Source organism: Oncorhynchus gorbuscha, linkage group LG02 (genome assembly GCF_021184085.1).
Source record: "Oncorhynchus gorbuscha isolate QuinsamMale2020 ecotype Even-year linkage group LG02, OgorEven_v1.0, whole genome shotgun sequence".
NCBI lineage: Eukaryota > Metazoa > Chordata > Actinopteri > Salmoniformes > Salmonidae > Oncorhynchus > Oncorhynchus gorbuscha.
This window is the reverse complement of record NC_060174.1, coordinates 19714764-19734079: the sequence shown is the minus strand read 5'-3', so window position 1 is coordinate 19734079 and position 19316 is coordinate 19714764. Positions and strand designations below refer to the sequence as shown.

The window sequence follows — 19316 nt, the reverse complement described above, 5'->3', positions numbered from 1 at the left end:
AATCAAGATTTTTGTTTTTTAATCCCTGGTAGACGCTGTGTCCCCACGTGAGCCTCCCCACTCCGCCTCTCATCTGATTACTCCTGTTCAGCTTGGGATACCAGAAGGGGCGAGAAGGGGATAAGGAGGGGGTGGGGTGGGTGCACAACACTGCACCCGTAGCATACAGCAGTTAGCTACACAGACATAAAAGCCCTGAGCAGATACAATCTGTAACACACCTGTCCCGGCCCGTTAACTACAGTATTGTCACCTATGGAGCTGAGGCACCTCTTGTTGTTTCATGTTATTTTCTGCTTCTATGACTTCTATTTGTTCCAGTTATACAGTGGCAGCTGCTATTTGAAGCTTGATTCAAATCCCATCTTTGCTTGGCAACTGTCTGGATTAGTTGTGATGTGTCTGACAAACCCAGAGATGCCTCCTACGGGTCTTTTGACTCACTGTGCGACTCCCTCCTAGGATGCACCCTAAACGAGACAATGGCAGTCACTGAGAACACTGATAGTGTCTGTCATTCAGGAACAGTTTCAGTATTTGCCATGAGCTTACTCAGCACAACAAACTACTTCTGAGAAATCCCCTTTAGTAGTGAAAATAGGAAAATTAATGGAGAAATACTGCAGAAAGACCATGACATATTCTAATAGATACATGTACTCAAAGTGATGGGGGGGAGGGGTAATCCCCATTTCAGGGTAAGAAGATTCCTTCTCAAACTTGAGCGCCTGTGCTTAGCTGACCAATGCTTTGTGGATAACAACTAACCCTGGAAGTAATAGAGGAGGCTGTATTAATCCATCCAAAGCTCTACTTGAACATGGCTTACGCTCTCCAATACCCCAGCTGTTTCCAATGACTGTTTCCTTTGTTTCAGTGAACACTTCTGCTGCACAATCACAATCACCAAGGTCACTCATGTGAATGTAAACAGATCCCCAAAAATATGTTTTGTCCTCAGATGTTGACCACCCCACTCCCACACAAACGCACGCACGCACGCACGCACGCACACACACACACACGCACGCACACACACACCTGAATTGTCGGGCTCTCATGTGCTGGACTTTACTCATGATACCTCTGGCTAAAACTCTCGGCTTTCAACCAATCACCCTCCCACTGTGTGTGGATCATAAATAACGTCCAGGCTGCTGAAAATGCACAATGGTAGCTCATTTGAAAGTCAATGTGGAATAATAAGTACCTGTCGCTGTTGCTCGTCTAACAGCAGTCGACGTACGGTGGAGCCCAGTTGGAGACCTTCACTCCATCCATTATATTATGGTAATGTCTGTTCTTATAGAGCCACCACAACTTTACCGGCACTACACAGTAACAGAGCCACAGTAGACTAGCTATATATCCTGGTGGAGCTTCTGTCTCTGTCTACACAGCACAGCGCCAGAGAGAAGCAGAAGCAGCGTTATGTAAGCGTGTGGCAGAGATTGTCCTCTGGAAAGACCCCATATGTTGTCAAAGCTCTGTGAAAAAAAGTATTGTCACGGTCTGAAGCCCCTAAGGGCATTTTGGTAACTTTAGAACTATAGCCATTTAAACAGCAGAGATGCTTCAAGTGCAATACAGTATATTGAAATACATATTTTTTTTGCTGTCTTAGAGAATGACTGACTACATTGCAGGAAAAAAACATAGTGAGTCAACTCCCTCAATTCTCATTAAAGTACTGGCATTCCTGAGTCCAGCATGAGGTCTTACCACCGTGTGAAAGAACAGCATGCTTCAGTCTGTTCTTGTGTATTTCTTACATTGTTTTCCCTTTTGATGTCTTTCGGCTTTCATCTTTGAAATAACACGTCAGTCAGTTGCACTCAGAGGATTCACCAGAGCAAGAGAAAAGAGGGTTTGAAAGACTTCAAGTCCCAGGTAACTGTCATAGCTCCACTTGCCAGAGGGGAGAGCCTCTTTAAGCATACAGGATGAGGCAAAGAGTTCTGGATGTGAAGGGAATACAAATGAATGACAAATATAGCAGTTTTCTAACCCTGGATCTACTGACAAAAGAAACTCAAGGATGTATGAAACTCTACTCAAAAAAATATAGTTTACCGAGCTACCAATTACTTTACACTGGAAGAAGTTAACCTACCCTTAAGAAAAATATACTTTGAAAAAGTAGTCCACAACTACCAAACTACTTAATATGTAAATCTGAAATGTCAGACTACAAATTGCAAGACATAACTTTGAGGTCATATGTTAACAGAATATGTAATTTAGCCGATTAAACACAAAAACAAATGTTGTAAATGAGAATTAGGCAGGTCTGATTCTGAAAAAGGAAATTATTACATACTTATATATTTAATTTTATTTATGCAAAAACGGATGAAACTCAAGAACAATTCAGCAAATGAACTGGAACATGGCCATACAGTGTATTGTGCCATTTACCTCATACATTAAAATCAAGTAAAGTGCTTTGTGGATTTCTGAGATTTGCCTGTATACTGTATAAGAGACAATACTGCTGGTGCAAAACCATTTTCTGGATTAATGATACCACATTCTGATCCATAAATAGAAACAATAAGCACTGAATAAATTTGTAAAATTAGACGCTGCCAATCTTTCACATTCATTTGATATTGAGGCATAGCTGGATCTACATCACAGATGGTGTGGGACATGATCACCACATTGAACCAATTTTGAGGTCTGAAAACATTATTTGGAGTGATGTGGACCTAACCTATCTTTATGGATGCCAACATGTGGTGTGTCTGGTAATTGGGACAGGGTTGGGATAGACTCTTTAACACATGGATTGAGTGAATGTGAGTGGACTGACTAATGTCTTCACAGGCCTGCACTGTTCAGCAGGGGCTGCTGAGGGGAGGATGGCTCATGATAATCTCTGGAACAAATGGAATGGCACCATTCCACACATTCCGCTCTAGCCATTTCTACAAGCCCGTCCTCCCCAATTAAGGTGCCACCGACCTCCAGTGTTCAGCTTGCCTCCTTTTTAAGATGCAGCACTTCTCCTTCGTAGTTGGCTCATTATGTAAACATTATAGTCATGCCCCAATGGAAGGCTGCTTCATACAAAAATGTATTAAAGTTTACATTAATATCCACTTTGATAAACAAGTCAGGGACTGGCAGTTCCAAAGTAAAAAATGTAGCCTCACCATTGAAGCAACCCACACTGGGGAGAAAAATAACCAACTGGACTGAACAAAATAAATAAGTATTATAGAAACTTTTAGAAATGTGTGCCACCCATTTTCTGTGAGGCTTCGATGTCTCCTCTGTCCACCCCGAAGAGACCATTATGTATCTTATCATGATGATTCAGAAAATGATTGGCCACTTACCAGTACATTTAAGTCTTTACAATAATTTCTTTGTCAAAAATAGCTAGATCGGATAATCTATCCTGACACCGTCTTTCAGAAATGTTCAAAACCAATAGCTACAAATGAATTCACACAGCTGGCATTTGAGCTTGATTTGAGCTTTGACCTTTCCATTCGCAAGCGTATAGAACATTTCCTGAATCCTGACCAATATAAAGAATTACTGTAGCCATGTCAATTCTGAGTGGAAACGCTTCATTTCTACGCTATTGGCCTCCACCTTTACCTTTGACCTGGGCACTTCCGTTTGGATATTAAGTTCAAGAAAAAAATGCACAAAAACAAAATTGTTTGTCAGGAAGTTAGGCTTGTGTTTACTTTAGGAACATGGCTAACAATGTCCTGACCAGGCGGAAGGGATTTGGCTGACCCAATCCAGGTCAGACACACACAGATTACATTCTGATCTAGCTGCTGAAATTTAGCATCGAGCTGGAAAGAGACTGGTGCTTTAATCAAGAAAAGACAAAGAATTTATTGATTTAAAAAAAAAGGAGTATTCATTTACATATGTCATATCTAGTAAAGAAGGGACACTAAAACAATATATACATCACAATCCATCGGTAAAAATACAACATGACTTAAGAATCGAAGACAAATTGGTCAAATTGTTTCATTAAGTTTTTCATGAGTACAAGCTCTAAGACTTAACCCTGAGATGTGTTGATATTTGGAAGAATGGAATCTTTGACATTTAAGTTCTAAACTAGCTCAAATATTCTGGGACTTCAATGTTCTAGTCCTGTGAGCATTCACTTACTGCAACTCCCCCAGACGTAGGGGGATATAACAAATAACAATTAAGTCAAAATGGAGATAACACAGAAGGTACGGAAAAAACGGAATGTAAAATTCAAAAACATGACATTCATCATCTTGTGCATACGGTTTTCCTTAGTAATGTTCCTTTAGAAAATATCATTTTCACAATTGTGAGATTGCTTTCCTCTTTGGCAAAGCTGCTACAGTAGAGAAGAGGGAGGTTTCCGTGACAGAGTAGATCCTGGAGGACACAGTGCTCATTACAACTCTGCTGCTGCTCCTCACAGGTATACACGGTCACTGAGAATACTAAATGAGGCCACAGCACAAACAGTCTCCTAGACAGGCTCAGCCATACAAACACGCAGATAGGTCTAGATAAACAAAAATAACATACATTATGTGCAGGATAGTAGGATATAATTGTAAATAACAATTTAAATTGTTCATAAAAATACAAAAAAATTCACCCCAAATAGGACTTGCGTCAAGCAGAGATGGGGATCTCAATCACATTAAAGGGGGATGGGGTGTTGGAGCGAAGTGGATTATCTGTATTATTGGCACAGAGTAGGGGATTAATTATATGGAATCATGGAAGGTACAATCAGGTATTGTTTTGGTCTCTGCTCTAATCTATAATACCCGGTCTCTCCCTATGCTATGTGGCGAAACAGCCTGGATCTCACCAACATAGAGAACCTCATGTAGGAAGCTACTTCCCTTTCCCATATCCTCCAGTCATTAACATGACTGTACATTGAGTCTCTCACCTGTGCAGATTCATCATTTACAGAAATCAAAGTATTTGCTGGGCGGTGGGTTCAGTACAGCTCAGATGAGGTTAAAGAGCTGATGAGTCAGCAGCTCAATGACACAGGTCATTGGGGCCAAAGCAGGCAATACAGGTATTTTGTTCCAAACACAGTACAGACTTCCTTAGGATATAGAGGCCATGTGGATGCTGAATCTGGATTATTGGTCTGTTATGTGAACTGTTACATCAAAATAAGTAACACCTCTACAAATATTTTTGGGTGTGCATCAGCTCATGATTTTTTACTAGAATGTTTATTATTACAAACAAACAACAGTGCTTATTTAACCTCAAGTAGCACTCCTGTTTCTAAATACAGAGTCCCTTATAGTTGTCCTGAAGTAGGTTCAAATCTATAATTGTCCTCTTTCTTTTGCTCTAAAAGCATTTCAGCCCATTCAATTCACCACTCACACATACGACCTTTACGCTGTGGTTGGAATCATGCCTTGTTACCAGGGGGAACAGACACCCCTTGGTCTATATAGGAAAAAAAGACATTGCCAAGGCACTGGTGAAGTCCTCGGTCCAGAAATGATTGACAAGAGCTTGTGTTCTACGTTCACTGGATAGGTCCATGTTTTTCCTTTAAAGTAAGAAGCTAGAAGAAACTTCAGACTAACTAAAGCATCCTTCAGTGTTGTACAGTAATGTCGGAAGGACACACAAGAAAACACAAAAGTACAGTTGAAGTCAGAAGTTTACATACACCGTAGCCAAATACATTTAAACTCAGTTTATCACAATTCCTGACATTTAATCCTGGTAAAAAATCTCTGTTTTAGATCAGGTAGAATCACCACTTTATTTTGAGAACGTGAAATGTCAGAATAATAGTAGAGAGAATGATTTCAGCTTCTATGTCTTTCATCACAGTCCCAGTGGGTCAGAAGTTTACATGCAATCAATTAGTATTTGGTAGCATTGCCTTTAAATTGTTTAACTTGGGTCAAACGTTACAGGTAGCCTTCCCACAATAAGTTGTATGAATTTTGGCCCATTCCTCCAGACAGAGTTGGTGCAATTGAATCAGGTTTGTGGGCCTCTTTGCTCTCACACATTTTTTCAGTTCTATCCACAAATTCTCTATAGGATTGAGGTCAGGGCTTTGTGATGGCCACTCCAATACCTCGACTTTGTTGTCCTTAAACCAGTTTGCCACAACTTTGGAAATATGTTTGGGGTCATTGTCCATTTGGAAGACCCTTTTGCGACCAAGCTTTAACTTCCTGACTGAGGTCTTGAGATGTTGAATATCAATATACGCACATAATTTTCCTCCCTCATGATACGATCTATTTTGTGAAGTACACCAGTCCCTCCTGCAGCAAAGCACACCCACAACATGATGCTGCCACCCCCGTGCTTCACGGTTGGATGGTTTTCTTCAGCTTGCAAGCGCCCAATTTTTCCTCCAAACATAACGATGGTCATTATGACCAAACAGCACTTTTCGCACCAAAGTACATTCATCTCTAGGAGACAGAACGGGTCTCCTTCCTAAGCGGTATGATGGCTGCGTGGTCCCATAGTGCTTATACTTGCATACTATTGTTTGTACAGATGAACGTGGTACCTTCAGGCATTTGGAAATTGCTCCCAAGGATGAACCAGACTTGTGGAGGTCTACAACCCTTTTCCTGAGGTCTTGGTTGATTTCTTTTGATTTTCCCATGATGTCAAGCAAAGCGGCACTGAGTTTGAAGGTAGGCCTTGAAATACATCCACAGGTGCACCTCCAATTGACTCAAATGATGGCAATTAGTCATTCAGAAGCTTCTAAAGCCATAACATAATTTTCTGGAATTGTCCAAGCTGTTTAAAGGCACAGCCAACTCAGTGCATGTAAACTTTTGACCCACAGAAATTGTGATACAGTGAATTATAAGTGATAATCTGTCGGTAAACAATTGTTGGAAAAATTACTTAGATGTCCTAACCGACTTGCCAAAACTATAGTTTGTTAACAAGAAATTTGTGGAGTGGTTGAAAAACAAGTTTTAATGACTCCAACCTAAGTGTATGTAAACTTCCGACATCAACTGTAAATGTCCACATACAATATGCATAACGTCAGTCTCTTAAAAACAACAATGCAAGCCAATAAGGCAACCCCGTGGTGGATTTCACACTACCAGGTAATGCCTCAAAAGGTTAAAGAAGGAGGGGTCAAAAGGTCCTGGGGAGAGGTCAAAGGTTGCCCTCGTCCAGCATCTTGTTGACGCCGTCACAGATCCTTTGCAGGTGGCCACGGTACACCTCAGACGGCCCGTAGAGCGCCGCGAGGAAGTCACAGTCGGCAAAGTGGTTGAACACGTGGTTGACCCGCGAGTGGCTTTTGGCCGTCAGGTGGCGGTTGATGGCCTGGTGCAGCAACTCGCGGCACTCGTTCAGGATGGCGCTCATCACGCGCCGGTCGAACGTGAACTCGATCTGGTGAAAGCTGACAGCCGTCATAGCCAGTGTGTGGACCTTCTTCCTGGAAAGGGGACGCAGTAGAGTTGTTATGCATGATGGCTTAACTACAGTAGCTGGCAAACCACATGCCATTTCTCTGAGGACCACAGCTTTTGTTCAAGCCCAACACAATGATTATTTTTATCAGGGCTGGAATAAAAACCTGTACAAATTAGCCCTCAACAACCATGGCTGTCAACCCTTAATCAAAGGCCATTATAACCCTGTTAATGCTCTCTACAGCCATAATATAATCATATAGCATAATCAACCTGAAGCTCTCAACCAGCACCAGCTCCTCCCCGCTGAACTGGTTGTTGCGGTAGAGGACTCCCAGCTTCACCACCATCTTGATAAGGTTCTTAATGATCTTCTGGGCCTCCTTGCGGTTGTGCGTGTACTCCTTCGTAACGCGGTAGAGCTCGTCCAGCACCTCGCTGCTGGTGTCGTCGATGAAGAGGTTAGCCATGCTCTTTGTGGCCATCTTGCTCATCAGCTTCTTCTGGGCCTGAAGGGCCAGGCTCTTAGTACTGAAGGAGTCCATAATGATGTCTGGAGGGCGAGAGAGAGGGAGGGAGAAAAGAGATTTGGGTCATACAGATGCACACTCACTGAAACCAGATGGTGGATTTTCTTCCTTCTTAATTATCTACTGTACAGAGAGGAAATAACAGATGTTTATTTGGATGCATTCCTGACAACATATGGGAAACCCATATTTGCCTTTTGCATTTCTAGCACCAGCCGATCATGCAGAAATAATAAAAGATACTGCAGACAAACAATGAACTGTTTTATGCAAATTATCACATTTAATTATTTCATTTTCTTATCTGAATGAAGGCATTGAAGAGTCTTGCTACCGGTGTGCAATCCCTTAGTATAACTATGATGTCATGGGAGATAGATTCTATTTTAATTGGTGACGGGGTACCAGTGACATGATACAAGAATGACATCATGTAGGAGTGATGAGACTCACTGCAGTTCTGCAAAGCAGCCAATGATAGGACTGTCTCTGCAGCTACCGGCTGAATCCACATTTAGAAAACAAGAGGTTTATGTGAGGATGGGCTATAGCGTACGTGTGCACATTTGTGGAGGCTAGCTCCAAGCTGTGGGTGTTGCCTGCCAAAGCACAATGACTCAGAGGAAGCCTCAACACATTGTGGCAGCTCATAAACAATGGGTCAGGGGGCCACAGGCTTTCATATCTTCTGCATTTCCTCAGCCAGATGAGCCCGGTCCAGGGCCCGACAGTACTGCAGTAGCTTCTTAACAAGAACCCAGGAATGTCAGGTTCAGCCTGTCTCAATCCCCAAGGAAGTAGGATGAGGTTACCTCGAGATGGATCCAAGGTCAGTGGCTCTTTTTACCCCCAAAGGCTAAAGTTATAAGTTAGGGAACGTAAGCTGAGCCTGGATCTGTACACATCTCTAGCATAGCATAGGAATCATTACTCCCTCCAAGATTAAAACATAAAACCTTTATTAAAATCCTAAATGTGACTGGAAGCTAATACAAATGCTCATATTTACCAACAGTAATATCTGCTAATTATTATTACTGTAAAGCAGCTGACCGACTGCAGAATGAAAATGTGCCTGCTATGTGACTCATGAGATTCCACTCCAATCCGCATCATCTCTCCAAGAATACCAATTGGTCTCCTTCGAGTGTCAGCGGGACACTTTTTCCTCCAAGGGAGTACCCACGTCAGAAACCAAAGACAAGTTCTCCCTGCAACATTGTTAGAGGGATGTAAAAAAAATATAAAAAAATAAAATAAATTAAATTTTTTAAAAACACACCACTTTGCCTGCTACATTCAATCACAATGTGTCAATGAGAATCTGAACAGATGCTTTGAGAATAGAGAAAAGTACAGCTTCCGACACTGCGCAAAGAAATCAAAGTTCACAAGCCTCTCTCTGCTGGAAGTATGAAAAAACAGATTCTGTGGATTAAAAAGAAACCTTTCAGAGCCTGGAGAGTGAAGTGATTTTCAGGGGGCTCATTAAATTTCTCTCCTGTCAAAGAGAATAACTTTAATGGAGTCAGTGGCTGTGATGACTAATACTGCCGTGAAGAAGTAAAAAGCCTGTATTTGTCTTTCACCACAGTGAATCCAAACACTTAACTTAAGATGTGATGGATACTCAGGAGCGCCTGTAGTTTTACTCAAAGCCAAAGAAAAGACAACAAATTCTTCCTGGAGCTGGCAATCACAAATGTAGGTAGATCCTCTCGCTCTCCATCTCTCTCACGAGATGGGAGGCTTCATGAAAGGACAAGCGCTTAGAATGATGAAACATTTGTCTATCAAGGACTCCTGCCTTGTAACTGTGCAGTGGGAGTTATGGCCAAATTTAAGCTGCTGTGTGAACTGGGCCCAGGCAGGGAAAGCTTGGATCCCATCTCAGCACTATTTATACAGGCACTGCTAGAATGGATTGAAAACAGAACAAAACATGACAGTGACAACATTACTGTGTTCAGCCAATATATCTCCCACATACAACAGAGCAATTAATACTGGTTTTCTTTGAGCTGGACAGGCACTCTGGAATGAGAGAAAGTGCTGGCATATCAACTGGATTTACTTAAACCAACATCAGTGCAGTGTAATCCAGAGTGCTTAAACTATATAGTTTTAAAAAAATAAGACCTCAGTCAAAGTAGAACAGGTAGGTAAATATGACTCATGGAAATGAAACCCGACCCTGGGCCTCTTTGGCAGCCAGGGACTCGGACTGGCCAGCGTCCCCAAAAGCACTTACCCTCCTGCAGGTGAAAAGTGGCCTCCAGAGACTCAATGCTGGGTGTGCCGAGTGGCTCAGAAAGGGTCTGTGGAGGTTTTATGGCCAAACATGTCTCCAAAAGTCTGTCAGGCTAGTATGATTGGGTCAGGTGAGGACCAATGATTGGATACACCTGGAGCTCCCTTTCCTGTCCACTCTGCCGCAGGCCTCCCCCCACCCACCCACTCCTAAGCCTCAGGGAAGATGATATGAATTCCCACCCATTCTCATTACTGCTCCCCCAACTCAAAACTAGACTGGCTGGCAAAAATCTGTATAGACATTTCTGTGAAACTACTTCAAAAGATCAAGGTGGAATAACTAAGCAAGCATGTCTGGAAATACTGTAACTATATAAAACTTTGAACAAGAGTTTATATTACTCAAGAGTGAATATGTTTTAGGCTGTGTGGCTTGCTTATAATTCCAATTGCATAGCCTACCCTACATGTATATTAATTCAAAATAGGGGGAAATCCCCACACACTTCTTTAGTACTGTAACGTGTCTCAGGAACTTAGATTTACAGAAATGTATGACGTCACCCTTATCTACAATAAGAGACAATGCACAATGGTTATGTAAAATGTATCTGTGCTTTGTGTTGGGTCTGAACTGATCAGCTCACAATCAGCTCTTCACATGAAACATTTCTTCTATCTGGTAATGAACAGGATCAATTAGGATTACTGCCTCCTACAATTTCATCAAGTGTAGTTTTTACTCCTCTCTCTTACTGTCCTCTAATCTCTCCTACTCTTGAGCTGTTGCGTAACAGTGGAGGCGCTGATGAGTGCTGGGAACTCAGTTTTGTATGGCTGTGATGTGTGCATCAGTGTATGTGTGTGTGTGTGTCGCTCTATCATCCTCCCACACAGTATCAGGGGTTGCGCACAGTGCCTAAGGGGGAGACCGTCCCTTTTTTACTGTCTTCTCAGATCTGAAAGAGCCCGCTGTGGGATTAATAATGAACGTGGCAGCATTTAATGGATCACAGATTAATAATTAATCTGACCAATTTGAAAAAAAAATAGAGCAGGGTAAGAGATTGATCCCACATTTCCTGGTTCACCTGTGGCACCTGGCTGAGGGGTGAAACAACATCAGGGACAAATGGTGGAAAATATTATGACAAATGTGAATGATAGTGAGCCTTCGTTGTTAGCCAACTGTATGTGCACCTATGAAAATGAAATGTGCAGCTGTGATGCAGCAATGGCATCCTTGTCATAGACATGACATAGCATTAACATAATATTGAGTAGGTTGAAAGTAAATACAAGCTGAAACCAGTTTAAAACAATAGACCCATAGATAAAGGTAGATGACTTGTGGATGACTAACTCGCCTGTTATCAGTTTTTGACAATGGCACCACCACATGGACTTTGAGGAAACATGGCATGCCTACAAAGGAGTTTTACATCGAAAAGTGTTTTATTGACCGACAGATAAGCGATCAAAGACACACACACACACACACACACACAGGCTCAATTCAGAATTGAAAATGCCTCAAATTTCAATAAAATTCAAATTTAAGTAGTAAACAGAATCCAGAATTGCAATTCGAATTAAAAAGGAAATGGAATATAGTGAAATGCCTCTTATAGTATATATTAGGTGTAGTCTATACAAATATACTGTACATCTTGTACATAAAACATGTTATATACAAGCATAGAAAATATTGTTTAAACTTAAAAAGAATGATCAAGTAAAACAAAACCTTATGCGAATTCTACGTTTTTACATTTCATTAAATATGGGAAAAATACTACATCTCAGAATGCATTAGTTTAACCCTCAAGTTGACCTTGAAGCCTTCAAAAAGATGGACAAATGGAGAGTGGACATCTAAATTGGAGATTCTAAGCACTAAGGTTAAAAGTATATGAACATTTCTTCCTAAGATATGTAATATATTCTTTGGAAGTGTGACCTGTTAGATTCAATGAAACTCATGTTCTATAGACGGGTTGGTTGTTAAGCAACAAAACCAACGCGTGCGCAACTATGGGGCAAAACAGACAGGGTTGGCTTAGACTTAAGAACATGTCAACTATATTGTCTCCAATGTATATTGAAATAAATACATTTCAAAATGAGCACTTGTTGTTTCTCAAATACATTGTTCGTTACAGTTGTTGGTTAGCTAGCAAATTTTAGCATTGACATGAAATCAGTCAAAACAGGACATAGTATCAACAACAAGATAAAACTATCTGATACGAGCAACTTATGATTCGCCACATGGCAGTTTGTCATTGTTACCCAGCCATCTGGCCATCCAGAATCACAACGAATGGACTTTTGCCCCATGGAAGCATTGCTTTGGTGACATTAACAGCTAACCCATCTATGATTGAGTGGAATTTCTTTGAATAGCACTACATCCTACCTCTCAAACACAGAATCCTGTGGGTGTGGTCAATTCAAATTTTAACTCTATCTATCTATGGTTGAATGGGAGTAAATTCCAAAATTTGGAATAGAGACACATGGCGAGGTGTGGATTAACATGACTACACCCCCGAGTAGGGTACAGTCAGAGTCCTCCCATGTAATTAGCCTAAATTTGGCGTCATCCTGAACAAACAGACACTGTCGTTTCAATAAAGGTTTTCACATGTTGTTAACATACTTGGCTGTCACAACAAATTATTTGCATGATATGTATTCTGCCACTAATGTGTTACCCAACCAGCAAACACTGACAGTAAAGCTGTCGCATTATATTTACAGTACCCGTCAAAAGTTAACACCTTCTCATTCAAGGGTTTTTCTACTATTTTCTAAATTGTAAAATTATAATGAAGATATCAAAACTATGAAATAACACATATGGAATCATGTAGTAACCCCAAAAATGTTAAATCAAAATGTTTTAGATTCAAAAGTAGGCACCTTTGCCTTGATGACCGCTTTGCACACACTTGGCATTCTCTCAACCAGCTTCACCTGGAAGGCTTTTTCAACAGTCTTGAAGGAGTTCCCACAGACACTGAGCACTTGCTGGCTGCTTTTCCTTCACTCTGCGGTCCAACTCATCCCAAACCATCTCAATGGGTTGAGGTTGGGTGATTGTGGAGGCCAGGTCATCTGATGCAGCACTCTATCACTCTCCTTCTTGGTCAAATAGCCTTTAACACACCTCCAGGCTGTGTGGATCATTGTCCTGTTGAAAAACAAATGATAGTGGGACTAAGGCTAAACCAGATGGGCTGGTGTATCACTGCAGAATGCTGTGTTGGCCATGTTGGTTAAGTGTGCCTTGAATTCTAAATAAATTACATACAGTGCCACCAGCCCCATGCCTCTTCCTCCATGCTTCATGGTGGGAACTACACATGCGAAGATCATCCATTCAACCACTCTGTGTCTCAAAGACACAGCGGTTGGACCCAATTTTTTTTATTTTTTTATTTGGACTAATCAGACCAAAGGACAGATTTCCACCGGTCTAATGTCGATAGCTCGTGTTTTTTGGCCCAAGCAAATCTTCTTATTATTGGTGTCCTTCAATTCGACCATGATGGCCTGATTCACGCAGTCTCCTGAACAGTTTTTAAGCATTTATTTGGGCTGCAATTTCTGAGGCTGTTAACTCTAATGAACCTTTCCTCTGCAGCAGAGGTAACTCTGGGTCTTCCTTCCCTGTGGCCGTCCTCATCAGAGCCAGTTTATCCTAGCGCTCAATGGTTTTTGTGACTGCACTTGAAGAAACTTTCAAAGTTATTGGCTTAAAGTAATGATGGACTGTCGTTTCTCTTTGCTTATTTGAGCGGTTCTTGCCATAATATGGACTTGGTCTTCTACCAAATAGGGCCATCTTCTATATACCACCCCATACCTTGTCACAACACAACTGCTTGGCTCAAACGCATTAAGAAAGAAAGGAATTCCCCAAATTCACTTAAGGCACACCTGTTAATTTAAATGCATTTCAGGTAACTACCTCCTGAAGCTGGTTAAGAGAATGCCAAGTGTGTACTTCCAGTCTTTGCCTGCCCTTGAACGGTTTATGCATTTAGAACTTCCTATATGTACTTTCCACTTGCCTGAGACCAGCTGTGCAGACAACCCTACCAAATGGCCCAAAGTAGCCTATGGCAAAATCTAAACCAACTTTGTGGACTTGCCTAGTTAAATAAAAGGTCAAATTAAATTAAAATTGTTCAAACAAAACAGTGTGCATCCTAGTTATAAAATCAGGGTAAGTTAGCTAGTTGAAGAAAGTTAACTGGAATCGGCTCTTTGGTTGATAATGGTGACATTACAGTCAACGCTAGTTTCTGTTCATGCTAACATTTTTACATTTGCATCAGTGTTTTTAGGAATTATGTAGTTTCTTGATTAAGATGACATGGAAGTATGTTAACAAAACAACCAACCAAGCATATCCAAAACTCAGCAAAAAAAATAAAACGTCCCCTTTTCAGGACCAGATCTTTCAAAGATAATTCATAAAAATCCAAATAACTTCACAGATCTTTATTATAAAGGGTTTAAACGCTGTTACCCATGCTTGTTCAATGAACATGGGACGGTCGTTAAGTGGGACGGTCGTTAAGTGGGACGGTCGTTAAGACACTAACAGCTTAGACGGTAATTAGACGGCAATTAAAGTCACAGTTATGAAAACTTAGGACACTAAAGAGGCCTTTCTACTGACTCTGACAAACACCAAAAGAAAGATGCCCAGGGCCCCTGCTCATCTGCGTGAACCTGACTTAGGCATGCTGCAAGGAGGCATGAGGACTGCAGATGTGGCCAGGGCAATAAATTGCAATGTCCGTACTACGAGACGCCTAAGACAGGACAGACAGCTGATCACCCTTGGGGTGGCAGACCACGAGTAACAACACCTGCACAGGATCAGTACATCCAAACATCACACCTGCGGGACAGGATGGCAACCACAACTGCCCAAGTTACACCAGGAATGCACAATCCCTCCATCAGTGCTCAGACTGTCTACAATAGGGTGAGAGAGGCTGAACTGAGGGCTTGTAGGAGTGTTGAAAGGCAAGCCAGACATCACCGGCAACAACATCACCTGTGGGTACAAACCCACCGTGGAGGGTCCATCGTGGTCTGGGACGTTGTGTCACAGCATCATTGGACTGAGCTTGTTGTCATTGCAGGCAATCTCAACGCTGTTCGTTACAGGGAAGACATCCTCCTCCCTCATGTGATACCCTTCCTGCAGGCTCATCCTGACATGACCCTCCAGCATGACAATGCCACCAGCCATACTGCTCGTTCTGTGCGTGATTCCCTGAAAGACAAGATTGTCAGTGTCCTGCCATGGCCAGCGAAGAGCCCGGATCACAATCCCATTGAGCACGTCTGGGACCTGTTGGATCGGAGGGTGAGGGCTAGGGCCATTCCCCCCAGAAATGTCCGGGAACTTGCAGGTGCCTTGGTGGAAGAGTGGGGTAACATCTCACAGCAAGAACTGGCAAATCTGGTGCAGTCCATGAGGAGGAGATGCACTGCAGTACTTAATGCAGCTGGTGGCCACACCAGCTACTGGCTGTTATTTTTGATTTTGACCCCCCTTTGTTCAGGGACACATTATTCCACATTATTCCATTTCTGTTAGTGATATGTCTGTGGAACTTGCTCCGTTTGTGTATCAGTTGTTGAACCGTATGTTGATACAAATATTTACACATGTTAAGTTTGCTGAAAATAAACACTTGACAGTGAGAGGACGTTTCTATTTTTGTTGAGTTTGTAATGATAAACTAATAATACAGCCAGTCAGGTTCTGAGTAAAGTAGACAATTAAACATTGGAGTAAAGGGAGTACCCCACATCTGTACCCTACTCGGGGGCGTGGTCATGTTAAGCAATGCCTCGCCATGTTAATCTATTGAGCCCAACCCTGGCACACACACATTTTGTTCTTCAAACCTTGTGGGGACCTACAATTCTCACACACACACACACACAAATGTCCCAAAGGCATACTCTGTCAATTGTCTCTAGTCTGTCACAGTCTTCTTTCTAGGAAGGTTTCACTGCCCTTCCATGCACAGACTGTTTCATATTTCCTAGGTAACAACTGAGGCTGCTGGCCAACTGAACTTTGCAGTCTTGTAAATCAGGTCAAACACCTCTGTACTGCTCTTGTCAATGAGTTACCTTTCATCTCCACAGGGATAATCATACATTTCCAGCAGTGCTTGAGTGTCAGAAATCATGACAAACAGGTTTGACATTAATTAATGTTTGGGATTTTGTAGCTGGCTTCCTGGCCAAAGTGGACCTCAGTTCTCAGTTAGCAGAGCAACCAAACTGTAGCTGTAACTGACCCACTTGTTTGTCAGCCATAGCCAAATAAAATAAAATCCTATTGGTCACATACACTCGCATTACCATCTGCTAACAATGTGTAACGAAATTCTTGTGCTTCTAGTTCCGATAGATTACTTGTTAGATATTACTGCACTAACAATTTCACAATAACGACCTTATATACACACACACACACACACACAAGTCTAAAGGGATCAATAAGAATATGTACATATAAATATATGGATGAGCGATGGCCATGCGGCATAGGCAAGATGCAGTAGATTGTAGAGTGCAGTATATGAGATGAGTAATGTATGGTATGTAATCATTATATAAAAAGTGGCATTGTTTAAAGTGACTAGTGATACATTTATTACATTCAATTATTAAAGTGGCTAGAGATTTGAGTCAGTATGTTGGCAGCAGCCACTCAATGTTAGTGATGGCTGTTTAACAGTCTTGATAGCCTTGAGAAGCTGTTTTTCCAGTCTCACGGTCTGAGCTTTTATGCACCTGTACGGACCACGCCTTCTAGATGATAGCGGGGTGAACAGGCAGTGGCTCAGATGGTTGTTGTCCGTGATTATCTTTTTGGCCTTCCTGTGACACAGAGTGATGTAGGTGTCCTGGAGGACAGGTAGTTTGCCCCCGGTGATGCGTTGTGCAGACCTCAATACATCTCTGGAGAGCCTTACGGTTGTGGGAGGAGCAGTTGCCGTACCAGGCGCTGATACAGCCCGACAGGATGCTCTCGATTTTGCATCTTAAAGTTTGTGAGTGTTTTCAGTGACAAGCCAAATTTCTTCAGCCTCCTGAGATTGAAGAGGCACTGTTGCGGTGGGTGGCCAATTAAGTTTGTCCGTGATGTGTACGCCAAGGAACATAAAACTTTCCACCTTCTCCACTGCTGTCCCATCGATGTGGATAGGGGGGGTGCTCTCTTTGCTTTTTCCTAAAGTCCACGATCATCTCTTTTGTTTTGCTGACATTGAGTGAGAGGTTATTTTCCTGACACCACACTCAGAGGGCCCTCACCTCCCCCCTGTAGGCCATTTCGTCGTTGTTGGTAATCAGGCCTGCCACTGTAGTGTCGTCTGCAAACTTGATGATTGAGTTGGAGGCGTGCATGGCCATGCAGTCATGGGTGAACAGGGAGTACAGGAGAGGGCTGAGAATGGGCCCCAGTGTTGAGGATCAGCAGGGTGGAGATGTTGTTTCCTATCCACACCACCTGGGGGTGGCCCGTCAGAAAGTCCATGACCCAGTTTCACAGGGTGGGGTCAAGACCCAGGGTCTCAAGCTTAATGACGAGTTTGGAGGGTACTATGGTGTTAAATGCTGAGCTGTAGTCAATGAATAGCATTCTTATTAGGTATTCCTCTTGTCCAGATGGGTTAGGGCAGTGTTCAGTGTAATTGCCTCGTCTGTGGACCTATTGGGGTAGTAGGCAAATTGGAGTGGGTCTAGGGTTTCAGGTCAGGTGGAGGAGATATGAGCAAGGGTAGCAACGGAGACGCACATACACAGCGGGGTAGCAACAATTGTTTCGAAAAACAAAAAATCAATAAATCAAAATCAATCAATATTACAAGCATTTCACTACACCCGCAATAACATCTGCTAAATATGTATATGCGACAAATACATTTGGATAAATCATTTCTTCACAGACACAGCTGGTTAAAGCTGCAAGAGGCAACTCATTCAAGACCGCAATTCATGCAAATTGAAAACGTTCTGATTCTCCTTTTACTAGTGACAAACAGTTAGTGCTGTATAATAAATTGTACTACCTGCCAGAATACACAGAGAGGGTATTCATACACATACAAGAAAAGCTTCCATCTCGATTATCTCAATAATAACAGTCACATATAAAACATACTTTTTTGTTGCTACATTTTGTACGTTATATGGGGTAAAATGCGGAGTAGGCCTCAAGCAGGCACATCTTCAACAAACTTGATATACACTTCATACAGAGATTAAATAACTTGTGGAGGAAAGAAGGCTTGCAACGCGACAGTGGCGTTTGAAACGCAAGAAAGGAACATGATTAACACTAGGCTTCACCTTTTGGGTGGTATTCCATTTGTAAACCATTTTTTAAATTCATTTCGATGTCTAAGGATTAAATCATTCACATCAGAAATGACAGTTGCCATTCAAAACGAATACAATCAAACCAAAATACTGACCAAACAGAAGGAAATATAAATATAATTATAAATCTTGTGTTGGCAAACTAGGTTTATATTCTACAATATCGTGGACCTATTATTTCATTTAAGGTCGAATGACATTAGTTATAACTAGAATAGGCAGTGTAATGTAAATGTTGTGGGCAAATTGGGCTTCAGCCTTCCTTTAGCCAATTCTGCCACCTCCCATCCTCCATTGTATAGTGTCAAAGGACTATGTAACCTATTATTTGTTAAATGTTTCTCAAAGACTGGTCAAGCATAGGCTAAAATACCATCCATCTACGTTGAATTTACCTTTCGTTCAAATCAAACCGGATGCGGAGGGTGAGTAAAGGGACCGTAGATTACGCTGCTACAATTTTTGACAATTTAATCTAGGCAAAATCTCGAGTCTTCATTATGGCAACTCATAGCAAATCCATGTACATCACCATGAGTCGGTTCTTCGTCTTTACTTGCGATTCTTTGTCTTCCATGTAACTGTATGTTGTATCAGGTACTGGTGTGTAAATAATTGAAAGACTGTTTCTTCTCTCCCTGCTGAGCTCGGTTACAGGAGTTTGTAACCCGACTCCTCC

General features: G+C 41.9%; 1 protein-coding gene across 2 annotated transcripts; it reads right to left on the bottom strand.

Annotated features, from left to right (window-relative positions):
- Positions 1–6889: 6889 nt before the first annotated feature.
- tnfaip8l1 (tumor necrosis factor, alpha-induced protein 8-like 1) lies at positions 6890–19316 on the bottom strand. 2 transcript variants are annotated; one of them, XM_046303787.1, is made up of 3 exons: positions 19033–19316; positions 7698–7977; positions 6890–7447 (listed from the first exon to the last, which is right to left on the bottom strand). In XM_046303787.1, exons 2-3 carry the CDS (start codon positions 7967–7969, stop codon positions 7159–7161), a joined length of 561 nt encoding a protein of 186 aa, XP_046159743.1. In that variant the 5' UTR covers positions 7970–7977; positions 19033–19316; the 3' UTR covers positions 6890–7158. The 2 variants fall into 2 exon arrangements, with proteins under 2 accessions (XP_046159743.1, XP_046159749.1); XM_046303793.1 differs by having other exon boundaries at positions 19170–19312.

What these genes read in the sequence shown, in the direction of transcription:
- tnfaip8l1 (XM_046303787.1), bottom strand. Translation starts at nt 7,969, where the DNA reads ATGGACTCCTTCAGTACTAAGAGCCTGGCCCTTCAGGCCCAGAAGAAG. An exon ending in GTGCTGGTTGAGAGCTTCAG is followed by an intron (nt 7,448 to 7,697) that starts GTTGATTATGCT and finishes TCCCCTTTCCAG; the next exon opens with GAAGAAGGTCCACACACTGG.